The sequence below is a fragment of the Cotesia typhae genome, unplaced genomic scaffold (assembly GCF_013202065.1).
Source record: "Cotesia typhae breed Kobodo isofemale line unplaced genomic scaffold, CoteBio_Ctyphae contig_27, whole genome shotgun sequence".
Taxonomy (NCBI): Eukaryota; Metazoa; Arthropoda; class Insecta; order Hymenoptera; family Braconidae; genus Cotesia; species Cotesia typhae.
The window spans coordinates 2,018,956-2,040,396 of NW_027423733.1; the positions used below are offsets into that span (position 1 = coordinate 2,018,956).

At 34.7% G+C, this 21,441-nt stretch overlaps 1 protein-coding gene and 1 long non-coding RNA gene across 12 annotated transcripts in view; one reads left to right on the top strand and one right to left on the bottom strand.

Moving 5' to 3' along the window:
* The window catches only part of LOC141525717 (cadherin-AgCad1-like), a 313,469-nt gene that overhangs the window by 224,240 nt on the left and 67,788 nt on the right, over positions 1-21,441 (top strand). For 10 of the 11 annotated variants that reach the window (XM_074240289.1, XM_074240280.1, XM_074240281.1 and 7 more), the window contains one exon: positions 11,346-11,541. The exons of the other annotated variant lie outside the window; for it this stretch is intronic. In XM_074240289.1, the coding sequence (XP_074096390.1) occupies positions 11,346-11,541 (196 nt within the window). The remainder of the gene's footprint in view (positions 1-11,345; positions 11,542-21,441) is intronic. 11 annotated transcript variants of the gene reach the window in all.
* LOC141525828 (uncharacterized) lies at positions 2,247-10,097 on the bottom strand. Its single transcript, XR_012478909.1, has 3 exons — positions 9,637-10,097; positions 7,753-8,225; positions 2,247-2,947 (listed from the first exon to the last, which is right to left on the bottom strand). It is a non-coding gene; the product is annotated as an uncharacterized LOC141525828 (long non-coding RNA).

A 21,441-nucleotide genomic window follows, 5' to 3' on the forward strand; every position in this document is an offset into this window, starting at 1 on the left:
CTACCGGTACCCCCTGAAACAAAACTCTGACGGAGTTTGCCACCCTGGCAGCACACGAGTGGCGCCAAACTCAAAATCCCTGATACAATGTGTGTGTGTGTGTGTGTGTGTGTGTGTGTGTGTGTGTGTGTGTGTGTGTGTGTGTGTGTGTGTGTGTGTGTGTGTGTGTGTGTGTGTGTGTGTGTGTGTGTGTATGTGTGTGTGTGTGTGTGTATGTATGTGTGTGTGTGTGTGTGTGTGTGTGTGTGTGTGTGTGTGTGTGTGTGTGTGTGTGTGTGTGTGTGTGTGTGTGTGTGTGTGTGTGTGTGTGTGTGTGTGTGTGTGTAACTGTGTGTGTGTGTGTGTGTGTGTGTAACTGTGTGACTCGCTTATAATTTTTGAACGACTTAACCGATCGGAACCTTGTAAACGGCGTTTTAAAGAGTTGCCTCAAGCTTAGATTTCCTGTAAATTTGAATCAATTCAGACCGACAGATTTTGAAAAATTTTGAGAAACCTCAAAAAAAAATAAGAAAACAATTTTTTTTGAAAGTGGTTTTTTTCGAATAACTTTTAAACGACTTCATGAATGAACTTTAAAAACTAATCTGCCTTTGAACTTGGAAAACCACGTCGATCGCCTCTAATCCAGTCAAAATCGATTGATTCGTTCGGGAGATATCATGAACGAAAGAAAACCAGAAAAAGTGTTTTTCTTACATAACTTCGACATTTCTTTCTGAATCGTTATTGATGACATGAAACAATCATTAGAACTTAAAAAACCGCGTCGATCGTTGCCAAGAACGTGGAAATCAATTAACTAGTTCGAGAGATATCGTCGATGAAATATTTGGGAACAAGTGTTTTCTTAACATAACTCCGACATTTTTTGAAATAATTTTTAAACGGCTATACCGATCAATTTCAAAAATTTATCTGTTGAAATCGATCGATTCGTATGAGAGATGACTAGAACAAAAGAAAATCAAAAACATTTTTTTTTCGGATTTACTCTAAAATTCTTCGTTTGATCAATTAAAACTCAAAGATTTGTTATGAAAATAAAAAAACTGCCTCGTATGTCGCAAACTACGTGAAGATCAGTGGATTCGTTTCAAAGTTATTGCGGTTTACAAATTCAAAAAATAGTGTTCTAGGAAACTTCCATCAGACTTTTGAGATCGAAGAGCTCAAAAGCATAGAAAAGGTATTTTTTGAGCTCGGACAGCTTAACTCATACATTGTATTTTTGAGCTTGAAGAACTCAAAAACATCATCAGTGCAATTTTAAGCATCTAGGTATAGATTTAACGGGAAGTAGCAGGGATGGCCTTTAGGGTTAACCGTTTTCGTAATTTTTATTTATGGTGAACCGAACAAAAAATGTAATCAAATTTTAACTAAGAAAAGTTAATTCATTTAATAAAAAAAGCAATATCGTTTATTTTTGTATATTGATAATTTCATTATCTCAATTAATTATATAGCGTTTAGGGGAAATTAAAATCGAAATTTTCATCACATTTTAATGCTTTAAGGTAGTTGAATTATGCAAGGCATATTTCAAAAAAATTATGAACTATTAACATTAGCCTAACTGATGGCTTACCAGAACTCTTACTAACTACCAACGAAATACCTCGTACAAAAACTGCAGTGTACGAGGGGTCGTTATTACACACAGCTACAAAAGTAACAGCCTAGTGACAGCAACATAAACCCAGATACTTCTGCAGCTTACACACATGACCCTCACGTTGTAATGATGTTTCTTCATTTTATAGTTTATCACAAATTTCTACAAATTAATTTGATTTTAAAATTCTCAATAAAGTATTCAGTCATCAGTATTTTAATAAAACAATATTTCTAAATAAATAACTAATTCCATAAGACTCAATAATTAAAATTAATTTCAATTTTTAATTCCAATTTTGATAATCAACGTTAACAATTAATCAATTACATTCAAATTCCTATAAGATTCATCGACGTAAAATGACTATAAATTTCTAGACTTACTAGCCACGTTGATAATTAGTAACAATTAATCCTCAGTAATTATAGTAAATTTATTTATCTAATAATTCACGAACTCAAGTTCAATCTAATATATTAATTCGCAAGAATTTAATTTCATTGAAATCAACAATTTTAAGTACTAAATTTTTGAATATCTCTCAAATTAACTTCCATAATTAATTTGCATTTGATAAAATTAATAATCCAACATAACGCGTCGTAATATTTATAAATTCGCAATAAATTATTTCATAAAAATTATAAAGTAAAATAATTCTCAATATAAAGTTCAATATATTTCTGTCGTAAAAAAATTCAATCATAAAAATTGACAAAAGTCGGCATATGTAGAATAGACACTAGAACATTAGCTGGTTTGGTTGTTATGACCTTGGGTACTCGGATTTATTGCGACGTAAAATATCTACCGACGCTTGACCAAAAATTCGTGAAAAAAACTCTTGTCGGTTTTTTTTTCAAGTGTAAAAATTAATCGTTTATTTTTACCGAATTAATTGATTATAAAAATTAACACAATTAATAAAACAAATCCAGATGTTGAATAAATTAATTTGCTTAATTGTTGGTTAATTAAAATTTTCGCACTACGAATGTTAAAAAGAATTTGCACCTCAAGGTCGACAGAACGACTCTCGGGTAGAACTCCTCTTGAAAATCACCCAATCCAAATTAACGAATGTTAATAATTATTAATTGATTGATTAAATAAATTTTATATACACAATTTAGAAGATGTGAAGTGAATTGAGTGCAAACCGTGGTCCACTTCCCGCCCACGGAGTAAGTTTGGTACCTGGTGAAAACTGCTCGGTGCGTACTTTCGTTTCCTCTCGATCTGGAGAATTCGCTCGAGCTCCTCATTTTCCTTGAAATTACTCCAGGGATCCAACTCGTTCAATATCAATCGACAGTTAATGTTTTCCTAGAAGTACAGTACGCATTAGTTATTATGAATAATACAAGATTAGAAATAGTTTAATTTATCGCTGCGTTCCAATATACAATGCGCAAAGAGATAATTCCCTGGATATTTAATTTTGTAAGTGAGTGAGTCGGCTGTTAAACCTCTTCTGTTTGGTGCACTCACCGGCTTTCTTGTACTTACTAAACATTTTGCCCTCTTAATTACTACTAAAGGTCCTGAAGACCGAGACGCGCCAATGTTTCGTCGAACCATAATCGATTTCCGATGACTTATCGGTACAGGGTAAATTCACTCTGTTACAAAACGCAGAGGTATAGAGAGGTGGTAAAATTAGTATGAAATTTTCCGTACCATCCGAGGGATGCAAATAATTCACCTTAATCATTTTTAAAGTGAAACTTTTATTGGATCGTCTCAGATTTTTTGAGCTGTGTGTCGCATGTCGCGTTACGGTCGGCCGCGGAGTAGGGATAAAGTGAAAGGCGCTCGTCAGAGCAGCCAAGGCCAATATGGCGGTGCCTACAGTTTACAGCAGCTGAGCGTGTAGTGTATAGACTAACACTTATATATTATTGTGCCAGTGATCCACGCTATTTTGTTCGTTTTAAATTGAAACATTTATTTTGTCAGTGTTTAATGTTAATATTGTTATTAAAAAAACTGATCAACGAGGAAAAAGCAAAGAATAGTGCAAAAATGAATGGTGATGAATTAATTTTACGCCGTAAAAAACAGAACGCCGACAGAGCACGTGCTTTTAGAAAAAGGAAAAAAGATCTTGGTGAGTAAACGTAGTTTTTATATCGAATTTATTAAAATTGTTAGAACTTTTTGCTGGTGCATGTTGTTGTTCATGGATTTATTTCAATTTTGAGTACTTGAATTTATTATTTAACTTATTTCGTATGAATATTAAATTAAGTACTTTTTTATTTATATTCGGTCCATTAAATATATTTAATTTTATTTAACAGATGCCATGCCCAGTACTAGTACCGTTCAAAGTGGTGAGCCTGTATCTGAAAATATTGTTACACCAATACTTTTACATCAAAAGCAACTAAATGCGGAACGATGCCGCAGGTGTCGTGAAAAATGCAAGCGACTAAAATCGGGTGCCAATTTTAACCCAGGCACTAGTGACAGCAATGCAAGTACAAGTCGAGAATTAATTGTTAATTCAGAGGAATTTCAAAACTCGTCAGATCACCCTCAACAATTTTTCAACCATGAATCTTCGCCGCAGACTCCTGAAAATACAACTGGCAATGCAAACACCACTACTCCTGCGGTCGCACGCTGTCGTCAGTATCGACGAAGACTCAACGCACGAAGAACTCACGCAGAAGAAAATCCTTTATCGATGCGGTTTTTACTAGATACATTAGAAAAATCGAATGTAAGTCATTGTTCACGTATTCTAGTTACCATAAAATATTGATTACATTTATAAACTGTGGAACTGATAATGAAGATGAAATTGATAATATAATGGTTGAAAATAATTGAAAAACGGATCAAAATCACTCAACTATAATGAAATATAGTTTTCAGTTTTTTAATAAGTGTATATTATCTAAATAATTGTTATGTATTATGTATGTCGTACTCTAGAATCTTAGCTAACACACAGAATTTAATAAAAATATTAGTTGGAGACTTAGTCTACTTTCATTATTTCCCATTATCATTCCAATTTTCCAAGTATAAAATTAAGATTGATAAAGCGATTTTCATACCCTTAATGGAATATTATTCCAAAAATTTTTAGTCAAATGTTTAGTTAAAAGTTTCACTTTTACCGTGGTTTCATAAAACCATACAATTTTTTTGTTTTACGTGAAGTGATATATTTGGATCAAAAAAAGCCAAAGCAGTTTTTTCAACATGGAACGGGTTATTTTCGCCACTTGGTCACCCCTTTATTTAGTTTTAAAATTTAATGGCGCCACTGGAATTCTTATTACGGTTTCCAGAACCGGTCGAAGCAAGAGAGATATTACAGGGTCGAGAGAAATTATAATCGGGTTGATACAAAAAATAACAATTAAATTTAACATGAATTATAAATTTATTATCTTAAAAATTTTGATTAATTAAATTTTACTGGAATTCAAACTGTGTTGAAAAAAGCCAAAATCATCAATTGACATCAAAAATCGCACGGACCATGACTAGTTCTCTAGTCATGGTACTAACAAAAGCACGGACCTTAACGAGAGAGCTAGTGGAAAATTACTCTAATATAGTGGGAAATTATTCAAAATTGTTATTGGGCCGCTACCTTCAAAACCCCCACTCAGTCCATCGGAGCTGCCGGGCCAGTGAATTGACCGACTCCAATCCCCTCTCAAATCAACAGACTGCTTAAAAAGAGGAGCGAGGAGAGCTACCACACAGTCCACTTCTAACTACTGAGCGAAGCAGAAGAAGAAGAAGAAGAAGAAAAGGAAAGAAGTCAATCGTCTACTGTAAGCGAGCAAGGCTTACTATACAGTGCAGTATTTTTGGATACCAAGCGAGCAAGGCTTGTATATCCACGACTCAACAATCGGACAAACTCGGATCATCTCGGCTACACCAAACGCTGACTAGCATCGTTAAATCAGTTCTTTTGAGAACTAAACTTTAAACAGTTCTTTTCAGAACTAATCAATTCTCACTCCCATTTTGAGAGTGAGAATAAGTCTTCTCAAGACTACTAAAGGCGCTTATTTAAGAGCGTGTGACTAACAAGTCATCTCAGGACTACTACGTAGTCCAAAACAATCGGTCCTTTTCAAGGCCAACAAATTATTATATTTGTAAGAAAACCTACCCAAGTTTGAGAGAAGGTGCCGGTATTATAACCGAACAAACTGCTTGAATAATCGGCTTATGTCTATTTTGAATTCTAGTAAGGATTTGAGATTCAGTTATTAACTTAGCTAAATTTTTCCAAGGCCAAAATTTTATGTTAATTATCTCTGTAAAATATCAATGGATATTTCAGATGGCTAAATGCCTAGCAATAAATATCTGATTTAAATATTAAAATAGTCGCTCTGAAGGTTCCACAGAAAATCTAGAGGAAAAGAGATAGTTACCTGTCATTGCAGAATTCTGTGGTTGTTTACTCTGGCTCCGGCTTCACAATGCTTTCTTTCGGTGTGCCAACTTCACTTCCGCCCGGTGTGGAATTATCCCCACCCTCGGAACACTTACTCTCTAGGCCCCGGAACTTATGATAATTTTATACTAACTGCGCGAGCATCCTAGACCACAGTGCCTTGTGATCTGTCGATAACTAACCGCGGCTAGGGTGAGGAACTTCAACGGGTAATGAAGGAGCCCCGTGACAACGTTAAACACAATTGATAGTTTCTAAATTTGTACAATACTGCTTCAGAAATTTTCTTATCAGTCGTCCTATATAATCAGTCTGATATAATTTAAATCTTAGTATAGAGATGATGCTGCAAGAGGTGCTACAAACCAAAATGACACATTAATAAATACTACACTGATAGAAAATTTAACTTGACTCTAAGAGCAAGAATTTTGAACCAAGAACGTCATTTTAAAGAAAAGAATTTTTTGAGTCAAGAGGAAAAATTCTCTAGTCAAGATATAATTCTTGGTTCAAGAAAATTTTCTTGATTTAAGAATTTTTTTTCTTGATTCGAGAGTGTTACTTTCTTGAAAATGGTATTCTTGGTTTAAGATTGTTGATTTTGAGTCGAATTAAATTTTTTATCCGAGTATGAATGAAAAAATATTTAAAAAATCTTGTTGCGTTTCAAGATCTAACTTGAAAGTGTCTCGAAAAACATATTTTCAGTGAATAAATTGCTTTTGACATCTATCGTGCATGACGAAACGCAGCTGGTTCGTAAAATTTGATTTCATCTGTTATATCCGGCGTTGCATGATATAAGCTAGGGTCTCCTTTTTCGCGCTGCAAAGTGCAGTGTTTGCAAAATTTGGAACCGCTTCACTCATTACAGACGTTACGTGGTTTAGACACCGCCACGTCTTACTAAAAATTTACCTTCCCGACCAATCAGAAAATCAGACTCCCTTCCGGAGTCGCGATTTACCAAGTCTTTAAAAACCCTGAGTAACAGCGGACCGGTGTTCAGTTCAAATTATTATCAAAGCAAGAAGCAGTTATTCTTGTCGAACCCGAGTGGGTCCGATACCTCGACACGTATCGGCTTTAAATATAATTTTCTTCCTAATTACCCCCTTTTTGATTTCCTAAATTTGTATTTTCTCCTTACGCGTTAGAGCGCCCTTGAGCTTGCATCAAGAGCCCCGTTGTATTGAGTGATACGGTTCCTTATCAAAATTAGAACTAAGTAAAATTGTTTATTAAGTACAATATAACCGTGAAAACCCGAATTATTGATTGTTTTAATTTTTATTAGTGTAAGTGTCAAATTCCCTTCAAATTTACATCATCTTTCCTGTCGGCAATTCAAGAGCCCATCCGGGTTGTGTTCGCGAACTCACAAAAATATAAAATCCTTGCAGATTTCTGTAAGGAAAAATCAACGTGGTGTGTTCGAACCTCTTTATCTCTCGGAACTACGCTATACAAAATTTACTTATTATTATTTCGGACATAACACATCGGTACTCTAATAATGCGACTAAAAATTGCTTAACAAATAAAAGTGAATAGAGACAGAAATAAATCTCTTAGGCTCTAAATATGTTAGGAAATGCCCAAACACAACTCTTATCGAAAGTGGAACTTAAAATTTCAATTTTAAGAGGTCCGTTACAGAAGTTACATTTTGGTAGACCCTAATACTTACTGCAGTATCATAATCACAAGAAACAGCGCATGTACAAGATGTAGCATGTGGTTTTAAAATATTTTCTCAAATCAAAGTTTGCAGGCTACGGCCACCAAATCTAGTGCTTCTTTTCCAACCTTTGCTCGATGCTCTCCCGCTGGGTGTCATCCACATATTTCCAACTTTGATGCATTTTCCTCCACCACCAGAGACCCAAATCTACTTTTATGCAGCTCAGCGTTTGTTGTTTTACATTTTATAGGTGAAACTGCCATATTCTCGGCCTCAGTCCAGCTACAGAGAGTTTGAGAATTACCGGCGGCAACTTTTAACTGCTTATTTTCAGATTCCTCGGCGTTGTTCTAAATAACGATGTGAATTGCTTTAATCTCGTTGCTCCAGCGCAAAGGATCAGCTTTCTTCTTATGCCGAGGCTCACACAGGAATCCGTTATCAACGTATAGCTTGAACTGGCCTGAGTTCGACAATTGCTGCAAGAAAAAGTAATATTTTTACAAAATTTACTTTATCAATTTGATATAATAATAATAAAAAAAAAAAAAAAAAAGTTCATGCGTACAAAGTACACATATCAGAAGTGAAACTTCTTTGGCAAATTAATTTCTAAATCTCATGAATATTTATCCTTTTCTCAGCTTTAGATTTCCGAAACTTATAGGGAGGGAAAAAATAGATATGTTAGAAATTAAATAAAAATTTATTCCATACATCACATTGTTAACGTTACTGTAACCTTGAATCTTTTTGATAAAATTTTTGGAACATTAATAGATGAAATAAATTACTAAAACACATGAGACTTCATAGCAATACTGAAAAACTATGATAATAATGATAAACATAACTTAAACCACAAATAACTTTAAAAGGATTGATTTTATCGAAAAATTATAGAGAACTTTTTTGTAAAATATTCAATTTTCTATCAGAATATACATCAATCATAGTCGTAGTAGGATTTTTTTCGAAGAAAAAAAATTGATTCCAAAAAGTTCCAAATTCCTATGTTACTTAAATGGGAAATATAACTTGATTTGCGCACGGTTTAATTTGGTAATTAAGAGCTTGTTTATGTCAGATATTTTTTTATTCGGTCAAGAACTGAAAATCTAGGGGGCAGCAGCAAAAAAAATCAACTTGGGAAATAACGGACACCCTAATGTTTATGCATGATCTTATCTGAGGAGTTAAATACTTCAAGCCTGATCATGCATGGTGATGCCTGAGTAAGTATGAACAGACACGATCATCTCTCAAGTGTGAAATACCTCAGGCCTGTTCATAAATGGCCATGTCTATTCATGTCTGATCTAATCTGTAAGGTGTAAAACTTCCAGTTCTCATTAGGACTGATATCTTGGCCCATGTCTTATTCGGTATATTATAAATTGATTTCAAAAAATTCATTCATGATCATGCCTTTTCTTGTCTGATCAAGCCTGATTGTAATTGGTTCTTTGTTTTTTTAAATGAAGAACACATTATATTTGTCAATTATAAAATATTTTAATTTATATGTAGTTTGGAAGAAAAGTTGTATGGAGTAGAAAATTGTAAAAGTTAAAGTTCTGCATGGTAACATCAAGAAGTTTATCATCTACCTTTTCAATATTATAGAATTTCACAAAATTTCGTGAAATTTCGATAATTATAACATTAAAAAAAAAAAAAAAAAAAAAAATGTTACGTCGAAAACGCAACTAAAATTTAATTATTTTTATCCTAGCCGTTAGGCTAATAGATAAGGATCTGAAGCTTTGTGGGAAGGGGTTGAAGTTATAATAGAAGAAAATGAATTCAATTTAATGAATATATTATAAAATTATCATACAAAGATTTGAATTATTAAAACAAACATAAAAATCTCAATTAAGAACTTACTTAAATGAACACTCATGTAAAGAAACTTACCGTTTCTTTACATAATTGAAATTCACTTTACTAACAATTGTTTTTTTGAATCTGACGCGTGGTTTCATTGAAACTTATAAAAACTTTTTCGATGTTAACACTAGGACGTCAGGACAACGAGAGATATTTTTGTTGAAAATCGTAAAGGTGTCGAATTTTAGGGCGTTACTTATTTTTACTAGATGGGAGAAATAATGTCCAATTATTTTTCTATTTCCTTGAGCCCTTGCCCTCTCTCTTAGATTTTTCTATAATGTTGCATGAGTCCCCTCTACTTGGGTCAGAGTACAATATCGCTTCTCCTTTACTCTTATGCTCTATTATACATCTATGTGTTTGTGTATACGTAAGCGCATTTATGCATAGACAAAGACATACATGTGTACTATTTTACATTAAATTATTTACTGTGACCAAATTTTTATATTAAATTAGTTAGATAAACATTAATTTGTGCATAGATTACAAATTATCATTAGTTTCTTAGATCTAAATTTTTCTTTTTATTTAAGTCGTTATTTTATTTGAAAATAAAAAAAAAAACATTTATTTTTTTTTTTTGTTTAAACTTAAATTATAGTTATTAAATTTTGTTCCTTAAATTATCAACATATATTTTTTTTTCTGTTGATACTAGAATTATCATAACATTCCTTTTTATTTTTTCTTTTATCATTATTTACTTTTATTTTATTTAAACTATTGTTTATATATACATTTATTTTGTTATCGAAAACTTCTATTTCGGATCTCGACAAAGTTTAAAATTCCATTAGGGTATTTGTTCAGGCTCAAATCCCTTAGTATGGTCAGGCCTAACTAAAACTAAATTTTTCAAATAAGTTTCTTTTGAAAATACTATTGATAAATTTGAAGATAACAAAATTTTAAAAATAAAATAAATGCATGTAAGTAGTTGGAAGAACATAAAATTATTTATGAGTGATTAAATTCTATTTGTTATAAAATAAAAATGTCGGACGTTGAGTCCGACATAAAAAAAAAAAAAAACGATTGCACAAGATATCTAAAATTTTCCAAAGAATTTATACAATATTTTGATTTTCTTAAAATTTTATGAAATTCGATAAAATTTTATCAATTTGTCCTAGATTTAGATTTCGTACAATTCCAGAACTCAAATCCAACGAAATTCTAGAATATTTTGTGAAATCAGTTCTTTTTTTCATTCAACTCTTAATATATTAGTTAGCTATCAGAAGTCTTTCCTCTTGGATTGTGCGAATAAGTAGCATTCCAAACTTAATTTAACATGATAGAACCCGAATTTGAACCCAGCACTAAACCTAGAAGTTTTTCATTAAATTTATATATAATTGTTTCTAAATTTTTAATAAGTCCTTTAAAAAATGTTCAATTTCGACAAAGCAATCTTTTAATATTTTTATATCAATTTTTATTCGATTAAATAATTTTTGACGCATGAACAGACCTGATCAAGTTTAAAAATTCATGCTTGCTCATGTCTGATGAGGTTTGATTGTTTTTTTCCATGCTGGCATTACTGGCAAGCAAGAAAGTTACAACGTTAAAATTGAAAGTTATTATCGAAACGTAAGTCAAGAAATTATTTTTATATTGTTTGAATATAGGTTGTAAATGGTCTTTCATGTAAGTAATAGAAGTATTCAGTAATCAGTAGAATTTTTCATTACTAGGCTACAGATGCAGATCTCAATGAAACTTTAATATACAAATTGATCGACAATAGTATTGTAGTTTCTGACTCATCTCTAACAGGAATCGATAATCCTTTTTTACTTGACAGTCAGTCAGGTAAATTACTATTGAAATTTATACCTCGAAATTCGATGACAGGATTTTTCACTTCAATTGTTGCTGCGTACGATGCAGGTATAGTGTAAAAAAAATGTAGATATTTTTAAAATTTTTAAATTTAAGGTTGTTGTTACATCAGAATCAGTTTTTTCTTATATAACCATATTCTTGTTAAAATAATTTTGTGTTACGTCCGGAATTTGGACTTTTTAATATAATTCATTAGTGATCGGCCCAAGTCAATTAAGACCTATAGACCTGGAACTTTTGAGATTTACTTTATTGAAAAAGATAGGTTTCGACTAAATGATTAGACTTGTAGTTTTTAATTTGATACATAATTGTTTAAGAATCAGATTAATGGTTAAAAATTACAATCTATCTACAATGTTTAAGTTTGAATCTATTCAATACAATGAGTAATGTTTCAAAATTGTACTTGGTTTGTGTCTTTCGATTAAATTCTATTATAGTTTCACTACAACTGATTTGAATTGACACTTTATTTTTGATTTACGATTTTTATATTTATTAGATTGATGTAGTTATTTATTATTGCACTTTAATTTTGAATATTAAAATTTTTGTATTTGACTTGAACTTTTCTTAGGATGATGTTAACACTAGGATGTCCTAGACACGAGAGAGCGAACACCCAGCAATTTTCCGGGTCCGAGATTTTTGTGGGCCCTTGGTTGCTAATTCGAGGGAGAATTGAATAGCCAGTTAACACCGGAGTTTCGGGGACTCTTACCCTCTCTTCGGATGTGTCGGAAAAATGCTGTGGTGACGGTTTACCCTGTATATTAACGTACAAGTATAGATCACAAATTATGTACTATACTTTTACGCTTGTATACCTATATTCTGTACAACTATACATCGTACTCTTATACACTTACTTTTACACTTATGATAATGTATACACACACACACACACACAAATGCACACAGAGATCTTAATGTTACTCGTACATTAGTATATGGAAATTTTAGATTTTAATATTTCTTAAATTAATTAATATTTAAACAATTTCTTTGAACTACTTTGTCAATAATCGAATGATTAACCTGACGATCGATTAAAAGTTCAATAAACAATTAGTCGATTCTTTTCAATAATTAGCTTATAACTTTTAATTTGTTTACTTATGGGTTTTAACATTTAAACTCTATTTATTTCTATAGTTTATTTACTAATTGTTCAATTTGAGTCATTATTTATTATTTTTACTTTGAATTCTTTATTATTCTCAACACATTATCTAACTAAATTTATTGTAAAAGATTGTTTAAGAAATTTTATTTATCATTGTAAAATTATCATTTTTCAGGCTCAAACTATTTTATTTTCTATGACTAATATTTGAATATTAAGAAGGAAAAATGTTCTGTTTAATGAGAATATAATGATAAAAATTTCTCAGTCTGAGTTCGAGTGCCACAATGTATTTAAGAAATACCTTTGAACTCTTTGAATATTTCTTCTAATGTTTAAACTCCATTTATTTGTTTGCTACGGTTTTGTAATCTTAAATGCATTGAGGTCTCAGACTGAGCATCTAAGTAAGGGACATGAACTCTAGTTATTTTCTTATCTGGTCTACGGACAACGAAAAATTATGACGGTCTCCAATATTATGTAAAAAAGATAAAAGTTATAAAAAAAAAATTAGGAAAACGGTTGACCCTGACGACCACCCCTGCAACTTCCCGCTACTTTCGTAATTAAGCGCTCGATATTTCACTTATTATGTTTTTGAGCTCTTCAAGCTCAAAAATCTAATTTTCGTGTAGTTTTGAGCTCACCGAACTCAAAAGTTTGACAGGAGTTTAATAAAACACTATTTTTGGAATTTTCAAATCGCAATAACTTTTGAATGGATCAACCGACCGTGTAACTTGAACAATTCGCTGACTACAGTTCGCGGCGCTAGTGGTTTAGTTTTCTGCTCGAAATTTCCCCGGAGAAGCGAGAGGATTGCATCCGACTCCCTCCTCCCGCGGTGCTGCCCTCCCAGGTCGAGGTGTCTAGCCGACTTCCTCGACTTCCTAATCGGTTACCCCCCAAGGATCGAGAGGATAACCTCCAGCTCAATCCCACCTACTCGACTATGAGTGCCTGCCGTATCCAGACAGAAGGTCCGAATACGGGGAGTCCGTATTACCCCTAAGAGATGAGCTCCACTCACCTTGGTACAGCCGTACTCCAGGTAACTTGAGTTCCTTATCGTTTTTCCTTTGGATAGCCTCCAGGGAAAAACGTCTCAGGTAGTACTGGTTGACTTTTCTGCCGTAAATTTTGGAACTTAACAGTTCCCAAACGGGTCTCCCCAAGTGAACGTTACTCGCCATCTATCGCCGGGCTTGGAAGCTCGGAAAACGCCAAAATAATTTTAAGTTTTTAGTTCTTGAAATCGATTTGCAAAATTGATTTTCGAATAAATTATTTTCCTCATTAAAAACTTGCTCGGGACTTAGAATAATTTTGGCGTTACTCCACTCGTTATACGGCGCTATAAAATAATTTTTACGGCGTTCTCCAGTTCAAAGTCGACAGTTTTTGTTTCTCCAAAATTCGAGCTCAGCCTAGCGGAGATTGAGCGCACCCCAAAATTATAAATAAATAATAATTAATAATTATCGTAACAACAATTCTCGTTGTGCCCAAAAAAAAAACGGTACGCGCGAGACAAAAATAATTTTCCCTCGGCGGGTTTTACTGGAAAAATTCCAATTTCGTTATAGATTCATACCTATACATGGTCTAGAGTAGACCATATAAAAATAATAATAAAATAAATATAAATAAATAATCTTTCGGCTCTTTTATGCCATCTCGCGCCGGTCAGCCGGTACAACGTACCCTATTCGCTGGGTGTGTCACAAAAAAAATATAAAACAATCAACCAATCACACATAATAACATATTAAATTTATAAACGACCGTAGTCGAACGGTTAAAGAATAATAATAATGAACAAAGATAAATAACTAAATAACAATAAACAATAATCGAAATTTAATTCCTGGGTCGGTATCCTGCTGACGGTGATTTCCACGTTGCAAAGCTAAATTAATAGTTACTATACATGGTTTCTCCGATATGCTTAATAAATAGTAAGTAATGTATTCAAAAATACTCATGTCTTAACAAAGAGTAAATACGATAGAATAATTGACAAATTAAGATATAAGATAAATTATACCGTATCTAGTAAGCAATAAGTTGCATTGAACAAATACTGACATTTACATTTACATCGATAAAATATGAGTGCTGGTCTTTAAAGATATTGACGAATCGTTGTGACTTCTTGAACTTCTGGCTAACAAAATGATAAATTTTTAATTTTTGGAAGATATTAGTTTTATCACTTTTTTCAAAAATCGAGTTTTCATTAGATCTTGACGTTTTGAGGTCCTAGGAAGATCTCCTGACTACTTCCGCGAGGGTGTCTGTCTGTCTAATTAAGTCGGAGTCTGTGTCATTCAAAAGGGCTTGGAAACGGCTCAGCACTACATAGTGCTGAATACTGGGAGCACCACGACCTTTAGAAGACCAGGGTACTACGAATCCATTCTCGATATTTCGTTGGCAACTCCAAGGATTGCCAACATGATCGAAGACTGGACTGTATCCGAAGAATACAGTGGCAGTGATCACCAATTCGTGACATTCAACGTGGGATTGGCATCTGCTACGGTTTCACAACGCGATATTTCTAAGCGGAAGTGAAATGCCGAGAGGCTTGATCCAGAGGCTCTGCGAGCTTCACTTTCACGAAGCTCGTCTATCTTCCAGAATAACCCGACGCCGGATACCTGCAGCAAGACGAAAAAGGCAGCGTTAAATATGATGAAGGAGATTAGTGCCGCATGTAACGCCTCTATACAAGACGGGGAAGGCACCTGGCCCTGATGGCATCCCGACGTCGGTGATCAGGACAGTAGCCCTGGAATCCCCAGACATACTCCTGAACACTTACAATGCATGCTTGTCAACTGGCACGTTTCCCGCGGTCTGAAAGCGGTAGTGATTGGCTCTCGTAGACAAAAGTAAGGGAACCCCTGTAACATCTTCGTCGTTCAAACCACTCTGCATGCTGGACATTGCTGGGAAACTTCTCGATAAGCTGATACAAGAAAGACTCCGTAACGAAATCGAACGTGCCAAGGCAAGTAGAACTAACGGGCTTTGCAGATGCTGTTGCGACCACGATAATAGTATACAGCATAGAAGAAGCCGAATTACTAGTTAAGGAAACCGTTGACGCCGTCGAGAATTGGCTTGATAAACACCACCTGAAACTCGCCAAGCACAAAACCGAGATTGTCGTTCTGACATGTCAGCAATGGTTCCCAAATCCATTTGTTGTGGAAACTGGAGAAAAAAGACTGACGTCAACAAGCAGACAGTAAGTCCGTGTCTAGCCTAGCAAGAATTATGGCCAACACTACGGGACCAAGAGCCGAGAAAAAAAGAGTCCTTCTGGAAGCAGTCTATTCGATACTGTTTTATGGAGCGAAGATATGGGCGGTCATATTAAAACAGAAGACCTACCGGCAAAAAATGGCAGCAGTACAACGGCGAGGCGCTTTCAGGGTTACCTGTGCTTACCGCATGGTTTCCGAAGCAGCTGTATTGGTCATTGCGGGAGCCGCGCCCACCGACCGACTAGCGTTTGAAAGAGTAAAACGTTATGACGCTACAAATAGTGACGAAAGCATGAAGGACGAAAGAGCAAGGATAAAGGCGACAACGCAACAATGCGGCAGGACAGATGGACATCGGGAGAGACGGGCAGATGGACGGCGCATGACGGCGCATGGGAGACGGTCATCTTCTTTTCTGAGCATGCAGGCTATCATGCTCTCGGGGGAGAGTGCCTATAATTTCTCCGGTGCTGCTTCTGTTGTCCTTTCACCAGACACATGAAGAAAGTGTGTTCGGCGTTGTCAATTTCGTCCGGGCAGTATTTGCACGTCAGCCTGCTGTACAGCCCCATCTTAAAGAGTCAGGCGTTGAACTGTACGTGTCCTGTCAATAGCTGTGTGAGGAAGAAGTCCGTCTCCCCGTGTTTCCGAGAAAGCAAGATTCTCAGAAAGATCACTAGAAAGACTTTGAGAGAGACACTTTTTAGTCAGCTAGTTGCTAAGAAAAAATACTTACAAGATATGCAATAAGACACCTGTGAGAATTTTTCAAATATGCTATGACGTACATCAAGCGCTTAGCGAAGTCCTGAGCGAGACCGAGCAAGCAAAATCAGAGATTTTTCTATGATTCTTTTATGTATTGTCTATATCTATATTTTTGTCTGTTTGAAATTGCTTTTATTTCAGTAAGATCATTTTATTATTCTTTTTTATTTTTTTTAATTCCTGAAGCTTGTCTGTGATTGATCAATTTACATTTTGAATAACTCAAAAACTATTGAGAATACCGACAAGCGACTAAGGCACTGTATTCTTAGAATCTTCTCCTTTAACTACAGTTTTCCGTGGTGAAGGTCATTCTGAGTCACCCTGTATATCGGTTTTCGTAGGTCTCTTTAAGTTTAGTCGAATGAGCTACTGGTATCTGCACCAATTCGTTCCCAAATAAAGTCATACAGCTTTGAGACTCCTAGTTGATGAATCTATTAAGAGTCTCAACTTATCGTCTTTGTAGATGAGAGATTTCAATTGATCAACCAAGCCTTTAATATTGCAACAGTACACCATCGAGTTCTCATTGTCTTTTGTAAAGAATTCCCGAAAATCTTTTCTAGTACGATAAAAGGCAGATGATACTTCTTTAGTCAACAAATTTTTTCCTTTCTGTCTTGACCCAGTAATTCAGCTCCATTCTTAAGCAATCCTAAAAATTGTCCATTATAAATCCATTATGATTACTTGTGCCTGCAACCAGGGCACCTCCACGTAATGACGGTGGGCAACAGAAACATCTGGCAAAGTCCCTGGGTTAACGGCGTGTGTGCCGTCATGGCAGGTACAAGTGATGAGCACATTACGATGCAGGGATTTGGAAACCCAGTACCGGCGCCTGGTCAGGGTGAGGAAGCAGGCCCGCAGACGACGTTATCAAGCGACTGCAGCTCTTCAGTAGTGGGAAACTTGGCTATTGGAGAGTATACCTTTACAAGAATAGAGATACGCCAAGAGATAATAACAAACAGAAGAAAAATCCACTGCGTAGATCATTTGAGAACAAAAGAGTTCGATGCCAACGAAGAACAGTTTGAAATTCGAGAAAATCGTTCTCTTTATTATAGTTATTTTTTTTATAGATATTCCAATTTTTCATATTTTTAGATTTTTAAGTTGTATTTTATGCGTGAAAAAAATACAAGAAAAGTATATAATCATGTCTTATTGATTTTTTTTTCTTATTTGTGATTGTAATTTTCTCGATTTTTTTGGGTTTTTTGAGGTTTTTTTTAATTTTATAACGTTTACAGGGCAAGAAAACTTCAGATTCAAACTCAGCGAAACAAAATACATGAAAATCATAGTCAAGCTGAGTCCAAAAAAAATTTTTATCTCGAAAACTTCAATTTTTCATGATTTATTGCCATTTTTTGGATTTTTCGTTTTATTTTTCAAATTTCGACGGCGCACCGGGCTTATTAACTTTTAGATTTAGATTCAGTTATTTGGAATACACAAAAATCATACGTGATCCGAGTCCATAAAAATTTTTTCATTGCTGTGACTTCAGTTTTTTGCAAGTTTTGGCCTTTTTTGAGGTTTTTTGCATTTTGCTTAAAACTGGAGGGTGACCGGACTAAACGGACTCGAAATTCGAAAAATCATGTCGGTAGGTAGGTCCGGTCCAAAGTACATTCCAATTTCTTTTTTTCTGTGTGCCGGTGTTACCTATTGAGAGTGCCTGGAGGTGACTTTACCAGGATCAACACCAACAGTAGACCTGGCTACATTTTTTATAACCGTTGGGAAGAAATTAAAGACAGCATTCAGATGTTAGGTATTTCTTTCTCCCAACAAGGACTAACAGCAAACGATTTCGTGAACTTACTAGAAGCTAGAGCGAGACGTGAGGAATGGAATGAGGCAGAACTACTGAAGGTGATCAGTTACATCTTGAAGGGAGCAGCAGCTCGTTGAGTGGATACGAATTGCTACAGATGGCAAAAGTTTGTCAAGTTCAAACAGAAATTCCGAAAGGCTTTCGGCAGTCCAGTTACAGACCATCAAATGATCCTGGGCATAAGTGAAATTAAGATGAAACCTGGAGACAACACTACGGAGTTCGTGCTGAATGTCCAACAAAAATATCAAGCCATGGAGATTCCTCCACCAGTCCAGGAACAGGTGAACCGTATACGTAACCACCTAACAGATGAGCTGAGGCTTATGGTCTTCTCAAGACAAGTTACAACCTATGAAGACCTTCTCAATGTAGTACACGAGGCAGCCAGATGTGCAAAGGACTCGAGTAGTAAAAGCCAGTCTACAAGTCTATCTAACATGGGTAAACCTCGTTTCGAAGCCATTTAACAGCCCAACAAAAATTAGAATTTATTGATGAAATTGTCGAGCTGCCTGAATTTAACAATATGCAATTAAATTCAGGGTAATATGACAACAGTTATGGGGTCATTAAACGTCCCAATAACTAATTTCTAGCAAACAAACAATATTTTCGTCCGAGATATTATCTTGGACAACAAGCACTTACTACTCAAACTGGAGCTTCGAATACTACATCACCAGGACAATATGCGGCTTTTCGAAAGTATCAACGAACCGAAACACAAACTTCGAATGTGCCAATTCAAGACCTTAGACGGATGTACAACTTAAAATACATCCATGGACCGAGTCCGTGCTTTAACTGTGGTGTACCTGGTCACACATTCGAATTTTGTACCGGCACTAGAAGAGAAGTTTACAATTTATGCTGCAACATAGGACATACGAGAGAAAACTGTCCTTGGCTTTTTGGTAAATAATCAACCTATATCAGGATCAGTCAATACTGAATCTGTTGAGAAGCTCTACCAACAAAATCAAAAAATGCCTAGAGGTAACGTGTAAATTTCCCACGGGTTTACCAGAACAAGTGGGAAACCTGGGAAACGACATTTGTATAGTTGAAAATAAAACCAATCTGGCCTCATCCCCGAAAAGAGATGAGCGGTTTATACCAATTCTTTCACGTGCGCCTGATGCGGTGAATGATAAATAATTGTTACATATTGTTTAAAAAAAAAAAAAAAAAAGATAACCATCGCACAGCGATTTATGGAGCCGCTCTGTACAGAGGAGGTGATAGAAGTGAGTATTCTATTGGAAAACTCATTACTGGGTCTTCCAATTAAAATATTGGAATCGTGTATATTTTTACTAGATAAAATTCGGAAATAAACTCAGAATCAGAACAAGCATCTGTTTCTGAATAGGTAAAAAAAGTTAAAACTCAATACAAACTAGCAGTACGTCAATTAGTGGTTTAACAATCATCAACCCATCTTCACAAACATCGTTTTACTATTATTACGCCAAGAGATATTAGATACAGATCGTGAGAGATCTTATATCAAATGGAAGAGGGTATGGAGATATTAACACCTAGTTGTTGGTGATCTAAAGGAAAACCTAACCAAGAAAGGAGTGCTTCTTGTTAATTACTCTACTTGTAAAAGTAAGAGTTGAGCGCCTTTCATAATTGAAGTCAGATCTTTCGCTGGAAAACAATAATTGAGTATTATACCCGGCCTAGGTTACTCCTTGATGCTGGGGATTGACCTCACGGTAAGATTAAGGTGCAAAAAGAACCCAGAAAAGACAATGAGCATTTCATGATTGTCTCAATTGTCAGCTCCATGGTACAGGAATTAGATTTGCAACTACAGTCGGAATACCTAGCTGCAGTTTGGTGGTTAATTTATAAATATTAATTGAAATTATTTTATATTGTCAAATATTTTATCACGCGATTTTAGACAATTTTAAATTAAATTAGGGAGCGTCTATCAATTACGTGAGGTGTTTAAGGGGGGGGGGTCGAGTCAAATCTCATCTAATCTTACGTTGGAGAGAGGGGGGGTCTCGGCAAATATCACGCAATTTTTTTTTTTGATTGAAACAAAAAACAAATTATGCTATTTTGGTCCATTTAATCCAGATTGGACATGCTTAAGATTTTATCTTAAGCGTAATCGCAATACGATTAAGATAATTTATTAATTCGTTCGAAAGAAAATAATTTCATTCATACTTCGACGTCATACATTTACTCACTGTCAAACCACCATATTCGTTTTATACCAAATAGCACAATTTAATCTGAATTTACGGTACAGTGTAACCCGTCCGTTGTTTTCGCGCCACTGTCAGCTGAACGCGTGACTCGATGAACGAGAGTTAAATTTTTTTTACACTTATAATTAAACTCTCAGCAATATTGATTACTAGTCTTAAATAGTCGTAAATAAAAGCATGAAGCAAATTTGTTTTTTTCTTTTTACAATAACAATCCAACGCGTTTACGTAAGAAACTCACATTTTGAAAAATCTCACGAGAGATTGGGAGGTGGGGGAAGGGGTTGAATAAAATCTCACGACATCTCACCAGGGGGGGAGGGAGGGGCAGAAAATTAAAAAAAACACCTCACGTAATTTATAGACGCCCCCTTAATTGCTAATTAAGAGCGTGGACATTAAGTCCAAGGATTTAGTTACTTTATATTGAAAATTTTCACTCATAATTTTGGTCGTAATTAATTAATTTTCGTCGTCGATTTTTTTGAATAATTTTGAAATTGATTATTAAAATTATCATTGTGATTCTATTAATTATCAAAATAATTCTGTAAATTCCCGGAAAGGACAATTACTATGTCGGCAGATTATTGAGACCTCTGTCTACATATTTTAATCTATTAATGCAAGATATAAAGACCTCTTGTTATTAAATATTTATTGTATTATTAAGACCACAGCAAT